Source organism: Canis lupus, chromosome 38 (genome assembly GCF_011100685.1).
Source record: "Canis lupus familiaris isolate Mischka breed German Shepherd chromosome 38, alternate assembly UU_Cfam_GSD_1.0, whole genome shotgun sequence".
Classification (NCBI taxonomy): Eukaryota; Metazoa; Chordata; class Mammalia; order Carnivora; family Canidae; genus Canis; species Canis lupus.
Genome location: NC_049259.1, coordinates 23,554,704 through 23,562,945, shown reverse-complemented (window position 1 = coordinate 23,562,945; position 8,242 = coordinate 23,554,704). Strand labels below are relative to the sequence as shown.

At 50.3% G+C, this 8,242-nt stretch overlaps 1 protein-coding gene across 1 annotated transcript; it reads left to right on the top strand.

The window, feature by feature from the left end:
* Positions 1-1,170: 1,170 nt before the first annotated feature.
* On the top strand, positions 1,171-6,463 carry FCER1A (Fc fragment of IgE receptor Ia). The gene is given in 5 exon segments (NM_001110766.2): positions 1,171-1,228; positions 1,647-1,667; positions 2,926-3,180; positions 4,350-4,607; positions 6,042-6,463. Coding segments are annotated over 5 exon segments (762 nt in total). The 5' UTR covers positions 1,171-1,173; the 3' UTR covers positions 6,215-6,463.
* The last annotated feature ends 1,779 nt before the right edge of the window (positions 6,464-8,242 follow it).

Below are 8,242 nucleotides of genomic sequence, written 5' to 3'. Positions count from 1 at the left end.
CTTTAAAGATCTGTCCCTACACCCAGGTGGCTCAGTGGTTGAGCGTCTGTCTTCAGCTCAGGGCATGATCCCGGGGTCCCGGGATCGGGCCCTACGTTGGCCTGATTCTCCCTCTGCCTGTGTCTCTTCCTCTCTCTCTCTGTCTTTCTCTCTGTGTGTCTCATGAATAAATACATAAAATTTTAAAACAAAAAAGAAAATCTGTCCCTAAACCATTGTGTGGCCTGCAACCGGTCACCAATCTTTCTTATCTGGAACCTTTTATTTACGAATCTTTTTGCCTCAAATTCTCTAATTCCACGGAGGTTGGGGAGTATGGGTAGGCCTTCACGCAGAGGAACTGTATGTTCAGTTCGGTAGACTTGCGGCCACAGTCGGTGAGGAAAGGCACCGCCATGTGATAGGAATGGCGCCTTGCTTACCTCTCAGTGCCCTGCCTACTTTCGATTTTTGGCAAGGACCAAAGAGAATAAGTACTGCGTGTGAAAGAAGCCTTGTGAATGGTAATGACTACAGGTATTAACAGAGCTATCATCTCCAGCATCGTCATCAATACCCAACCCTGGGGGCAGGCGACCAGCTCTGGCCTGGAGCTAAAACACGGAGTAATTAGTCAAAGGGGCCCTGGTGGGAACAGAACTGGTGTGGGAGGAAGGACAGCCGTGCTAGAAGATTAGAAACATAAAAATGGATAAAAGCTGGGAAAAGGAAATAAATTATAGACTAGACCCAGATCCCTGTAAGTCATGGTCTAATATCTGTCGTCCTGGGTTGGGAGCTCCATCAAGACTCAGTGGGAGAGAAGGAGCCTGAAAATATCCCCAGGTTGGCTGCTCGGATCGTGGATCCTCAGGGAATAAGATGGAAACGCGTGGACCGGTGGGCTCGTGGACCAGCAGGAAATTAGGTAACGAGGGATGGTGGCTCCGGAGAACCACAACCAGACTTCAGCAACCGCTGGCCTGGCCTGGCACGGAGAGCGCTGAGTGGCAAATGTGAAATTGCCCAATTAGGCAGCGCTCTGAGTATTATCGCCAGAGAAGGCAAGCCCAGGCACAGCTGATGAGTTAACCAGATATGATACAGAAAACATTTCCTTCTCCTTTTTGGCTTCAAGTCTCTTTTAAGGCTGTAGGTCTCTCCAGTCCAGTCGTACGTGGGGGCCACGAGGAGATGCCTGCTTCCATGGGAGGCCCTGCCCTGCTGTGGCTAGCGCTGCTGCTCTCCTGTAAGTAGAGGTTCAGGGACCCCTCCCCTCCCCCGGAGGGGCCGAGATGGATCTGGGGAGCAGCTGGGGTAAGAACACTGGCCGTTTTTGTGGTGACTTTTTCTAAGCTCCGTGCAAACCACGGGGCATTTCACGGGGAATCTGTCGTGCACACAAGCTGGAGAACAGGGCAAAGCAGGCTGAGCAAGACCAGCCTGAAAGCCAGTCCCTGCAATCGCTCTGGCATCTCCCAGAGGGCAAGGGAGGGAGGACGGAGGAAAGAGAGGAGCTCCTACTCTCCCCGGGTCAGGTTCCTGGGAAGATGGTTGGCCCTTAAAACTCTGGATGAAACTCTCATCATTACCCACATCCCCGTCCTTGGGAGTCCCAGAAGGGTGTGTGCAGCCACTAACTTTTCTTCCTCTCTGGACTTTTGCAGCTCCAGGTGTCATGTCATCAGGTGAGTGAGTCCTTGTCCTTGCTCTGTCAGCCTCAACGTGGCTGGGCATGCGCCCCCCACCGCCCCCGCTGTTTCCCTCCACTCCATCTCCTCTGCTCTCTGGTGATGAGGCGTCTGCCCCTCCCCGTCCAACCTGAGCCCCACTTGCATCTTGCCTGTCTTCCTTCTCTCCCCTCTTCGACAGCTTCTAAAGCACCACCTCCTTCCCTTAAGACACCACCACTCTTTTTATGCAACAACCATCTCTGTGGAATATATATTTCTTTTATAAATTTATTTTTTATAAATAATAAATTTTTTGTTCAATTTGCCAACATATAGAATAACACCCAGTGCTCATCCCATCAAGTGCCCCCCTAAGTGCCCGCCACCCAGTCACTACCACCCCCCGCCCACCTCCCCTTCCAACACCCCTAGTTCATTTTCTGTGGAATATCTAAATATGGAACATGTAAACACCTAAGTGCCTCACAGGCACTACCCCATGACCTCATTCAATTCTGAAAACACCATCATCTTAGTCCTGTCACCATTTTGTACTTGAGGCCTTTGTCTGATTAAGTGCCTTGCTGGCGGTCCCGCGGCTAGCCAAGGGCCAGCTTCTAACCCAAGCCCCTTGGGTCCAAGCCTAGCCCTGTTTCTGAACCCTTCCTCATCACTGTCCAGCACTTCTAGGCTTTGGTCAAATTTGTTCCACGTCTCTTTGTTCCTGAAAACCTATTAAGACTGATTCTCTCGGCGCTTCTCACTTCCTTCCAGAATTGACGTGTACTTTTGACTCCGTATGCACTCACAGTTAAATAGTCATAAAAATTTAGAGCTGGGAGAGACTATGTTTCATCGAGTCCAACACATTTATTCATCCATTATTCACACACTCATCCACTCAGTAAATATTTAATGAACACATACTATGTACCAGCCATTGTGCTGAGCTAGGGCTGAACAGGACAGACCTCGCCTCTGTCTGCCCAGGAGCTGCAGTCCTCCCTGGCTTGGTTGTTTTTTTATTTTTATTTTATTTTTTTGGTTGTTTTTTTAATACCCTACACTCCTGTCCCGTCTTTCCTCGTGGGTGGGAAACTCCCTGGGGCCACAGCACTGAGTCCTCCTTCCGTAAGCCTAGGACTCAGGACAGTTTACGAGGGTGGACCGAACACAGACCATCTCGCTGTTGCCGTGTCTGTGCTCCAGAGCCTGGACAGTTTTCTCTTTTCCCCTCCCTTATACCTCTTTCCACAATTTGATCTCCTCAAAGATACCTTGAAACCTACAGTGTCCATGAACCCGCCATGGAATACAATATTGAAGGATGACAGTGTGACTCTTACATGTACTGGGAACAACTCCCTTGAAGTCGACTCTGCTGTGTGGCTCCACAACAACACTACTTTGCAAGAGACGACTTCACGTTTGGACATCAATAAAGCCCAAATCCAGGACAGTGGGGAGTACAGGTGTCGGGAAAATAGATCCATCCTGAGTGATCCTGTGTACCTAACAGTCTTCACAGGTAAGTTCTGGGACTATGGAAAGATGGATTCTCCCACATGAGGAATGGCTCATCCTAAGCCAGGGAGGCATCAAGTTCTCCAAGGGCCTAGTACACCGGGGTGGGATTCAGGCCTCGCACTCAGGACCCGCCCGCCGCTCTCCTTCCACCCCTGCTCCTGCCCAGCCCTGCCTTCCTCCCCGGTCATGGCTATCTCCACCTCCCGGTGTTCTCCCTCCACCCCACCTCACCTCTCTTTTCGGCTTGGGGCAGAGGCATAGGACACGTACAAAGGACATGTTGGGATATGTGAACGTTGCAAAGAGCTGAACATCCGAAACAGGATCAAAAGGTCTGATTTCTAAAATTTGCTCCATCATTTCCATGCGCCACATCCTGGACATTAGGTCAGCACTCTTGGTTTTGAAAGACATCCATGTAGATCCCTTACAGGCTCCGCTCTTAACTCAAAAACAAATCTCGTGTCTGCTTCAACTTTGCGTGATTCTTAGTGCGTTTCAGTTCTTACAACGACATTAGCCAGGGAACCCAACCCTTGACATTCCACGAACTCATCATTAACGAGTATTTGTTGGGTACCTACGCACTCTGAGGTGATGGTGTTAGGCGCTGGGGATACCCTGTAAGGATCAGACGTGACTCTGGGCCTCCTGAGGCGTGGAGCCACATGGGGAAGAGGACACTAAGCGAGTAACTACACACACATCGTGAAAGGTGGCGTGCATGTTCTGGGGAAGTTTTGGAGCTCACCGCGATTGATGGTAGGACTAGGGAGTCCCCAAGACGCAAGAGGGCAAAGCAGACCTGCTCTGAGGCGAGGGCTCCTTGGACAGAACAATTTTATTCCCTCTTAATGACCAGAACTGGCACCAACGGAGCTGAAGGGAGCACCGGCTCTCAAGCCGTCCTATGAACGGGCCCAGCAGGAGCGTCAGAGTGGTTCTAGGGCCCCAGAGTCACTTTTCAGGAGGAGAGAGGGTTTATTGATATAGAGGACAGACCCTAAGCATTGTTTCAGATTTCCTCTTTTATTGACCTTACGGGCCAAGAAGTGGGTTAATGATAAGCCGTGGTTCCTGACGCTTCCTCTGTGCGTGACCACGTCTACCTCTGTCTGTGTCTATGTACCCACCCGTGTGCTGTTACGTGACCTAACACACGCTCTTCAGAGTGGCTGATCCTTCAAGCCTCTGCCAACGTGGTGATGGAGGGTGAGAGCTTCCTCATCAGGTGCCATAGTTGGAAGAATTTGAGGCTCACAAAGGTGACCTACTACAAGGATGGCATCCCCATCAGGTACTGGTACGAGAACTTCAACATCTCCATTAGCAACGTCACAACCAAAAACAGCGGCAACTATTCCTGCTCAGGCCAGATCCAGCAGAAAGGCTACACCTCTAAAGTCCTCAACATTATTGTGAAAAAAGGTGAGCTGGTAAAGAAAGAGGGGGGCCAGTGGCCGGGGAAGGGAGAGAGAGGACCCCTGGGGCTGGAGCGGCGCGGGGTGGTGGCTCTGCCTCATGGGTCCCCTGGGCCGCGGGAAGGGGCCTGGGCCACGGCCTCCGAGGCCTTGTTTGTTTGCCGGCAGTGGTGACACCTGTTCAAGCTGTGGAATTTTTATGAAGACTAAATGTGGTATCTGGAAATGGATGCGTAGCCTGTTAAGCGCTGCCCAAGCATAACGGACGAAATTGCTGGTTTGATCTCAAAGTCCTCTGTGGCTCCTGGGGAGGACACTTATGCTTATCAGGTTGAAAGGCAGTCTCAGAGTTGAAGGGATGAAGGCTGTGGGGAGCTTGAAGACGCCGCCGCGCTCGAGGAGGAGGGCGAGGGAGGGAGACCCGCAGGCCGTGGGCTGGGTGCCCCAGTTGGGAGGAGATGGGCCTACGAGGGACACCGGGCAGGCACCCCGCCTCCAGGCCCAAAGAGAAAGATGCTCCCTCCCAACTGCAGAGAAGAGAGGGAAGCCTCTCAGATATCTGCCTTGCTTGGAGGAAATCAGATTTTTTTGCTTGGCCGACTTGGCTCATACCGTCTAAAAAATCATGAGACCAGAAGCCAGAATTAAGCCTTATTGTCAATTTTCTGCTACCTGGTCTGAGACCGACGTGCTATTTAACTGTCGCTGGCCTTCCGGGATCCTTATCTGTAAAGTCAAAGGCTTGGTCTAGATGCCACTTGGAGAACTTGAAAAATACTGATGTTTGCATGTTATCTCCCAAGATCTGGATTTAATCGGTTTGGAGGACTGGGCATCAGTATTTTTAAAAGCCCGTCAGGGAACGGTCATGTACAGCCAGTGCCGAGAGCTGCTGGTCTAGGCGATCTCTAGGGGCTTCTGGCTGTGATGTTCCAGGGCTCTATGATTCTAGGATAATCACGAAAATCAGCACCTTGTAGACAGAATAAGAGAATCAATCACAAGAGAGGGACTTGGAAGGCAGCTTCAAGAAGCTCTGGCCCCGTGTCTTGGTTCAGGTGGTAAATGATGAGCGATCAGAAATGAGGCTCCGGTCGCCCCACCCCCACATGCGTTGTCTCCTTTCCATCCCAAAGTCACATAGGGGCGCTGGTCCCTGAGCTCCAGAAAAGGGGTCACCTTTCCTAGGACCTCCCCACCTTGGGCACACTGGCTGGAGGAGCTGGAGGCAGGGACTATGGGGCGGATGGCAGGAGGCTAGGGCCTCCGGGAAGCAGACAGAGGAACCCAGATCCATGGGTGCTGCTCTCTGGTCCTGGAGGCCTTAGCACGCTAGCGCTATTGGACGGAGGACCACGCCAGGTCCTTCTCGGAGGGAGGATGAAGTCGTGAGCCCCGGTCATCAGCTCCTCATATGACTTCTGCTTCTTGTTGCGTCTAGAGCCCACCAAGCAAAACAAGTACTCCGGGCTACAATTCCTGATCCCGTTGGTGGTGGTGATTCTGTTTGCTGTGGACACAGGACTGTTTATCTCGACCAAGCAGCAGTTGACAGTGCTCTTGCAGATTAAGAGGACCAGGAAGAACAAAAAGCCAGAACCCGGAAAGAACTGATGCCGCTGCTTAAGAAACATCAGCATCAGCAATCGCTTCTCCATCGTCAGACGCAGCTCACGATGCACACGGGAAGGTCTGCAGTCATGGCTTTGCAGAACTGCTTCATTCAACCAACTCAAACTGATTAAGTGGCATGTGATAGTAGGTGCTCAATAAACGGCAGTTAGATAAATAAAAGAATGAGTAGGGTCATTTATTGGCACCTGGCAAAGACAAGTGCCATTTGAATAAAACAGCTACGAAACCAGTAACATGATGCTTCTAAATACGCGAGGCTTACCAATTTCTTTTGTGCTTCTAGAGGCAAGGAACCACGAAGTTCTAGAGTAGAGATGCTTTCTCTTAACCACTCGAAGTCTGGACTAGGACTACAAAGACGTGGGGGGGATGTTGGTGAGATGGGTCATTTTTATGCTCTCATTTCGACATACCATTTATGAGCTTGTAGTGCTTGCTGAATCGGGGGCAATCTTGAGCCCCAGGACTCGAGGGATGAGGCTGAGTCCAAGATTCCCTTGTGATCGTTTCTCCCTCTAACATCTCCCAAACTCGTCTCCTGAATCCCCTCTAACAGCAACTGAACGGGGTGTCTTAGAGAAATCCTAGCAAATAATACTCACCAAAACTCTCAGCTCTGAAAACAGACGGATCTCAGGCAAAGACCCAATTTTGCTCTCCCACCCCCCGCCCCACCTTTGCCCGTGGAGATAGCTACACATGGGACTTGGGGAAAGAATTAGGAAGAGATGCAACACATGGTGGGTGCTGAGCATGAGGCTGCAACAGCCAACAAGAGATCAGAGTATGTACAGCTTTGCTGTGATTTAGGACAATTACTAACGCAAGCGGGAAGTGAATCTAGGGGGAGATTTGTAAATACTCTTGAGGTTGAGAAGTCCCATTTTCTCCAAAAGATGTTGTTAGACCACAAAGCAGAGAGAATTATTGGAGGCTTTTTTTTTTAAATATAAAATGAATCTCCTTAATACTCTCTACGTTTCTCACGCCAAATTAGACAAGTAAGAAATGGCCAGATTCCCAGTGAATAGCCTTGTCACTTGGCTTCGCATAAACAGGCCTGGTAAGTAGAGAAGAGATTTTTTTTTTTTCCTGCAATAACAGGCCAGGAAAGGTTCCCATGGGAGGCTTTTTGGTGTTGTTCTAGATAATTCTCCTGCATTTTTTAAAAAGATTTTATTTATTTATTCATAAGAGACACAGAGAGAGAGAGAGAGAGAGAGAGAGAGACGCAGAGATGCAAGCAGGCCCCATGCGGGGACGTGGGACTCGATCCTGGGTCTCCAGGGTCATGCCCTGGGCTAAAGCCGGCGCTAAACCGCTGAGCCCCCCGGGCTGCCCATTTCTGCTGCCTTTAGGAGAAGACAGAAGATCCATGAGTCTCTGGGACCATGGTCTTGCCACTGTCTTCACTAACAACATCTTGCTTCTCCATGTCCTAGACACAGCATCATACATAACAGACTAGAGAGCAAGTGACTTGCTCCTTTGTTGGATCTGAGGCCAAATGACCCAAAATGAAGAGTAGAGAGATGTTTAACTTTGATAGAAAGTCCACGCTTGATCAGCTTGAGATACATCTTCTGAAGGGTTTTCTAGGTTCTGGAATATCACAACTCACCTCCACCTCCCCTTTATCCACACCCAAGCTGGCAAGGGCTCTGCAGAGAGCACACAGCTGGATCTTCAAGCCCCCGTGAACTGTGTGACTGGAGACAGTCACTTGCTAGTATCTGAGATTCCATTTCTTTGTAAAAAAGAGCAGTTTGGACTAGGTGGCCTCTAAGCTCCCTTGAGCCCAGATGCCCTGTCCCCGGTGACTTGGGAGCCTACTTCCCATGCGGTGAGTACACAGGTTCAGAGGCTCAGATGCAGCCCCAAGGAGCGCTGGTGTGAGTTCTTCCTTCATCCTCCACACGTTGTCCCTTCCCTGGATCTGAAATTCAGGTTTGTCTGAGATTTCTGTCTCCCATTCATTTCTTCCTGTTTTCTTCTCCATACATTGCT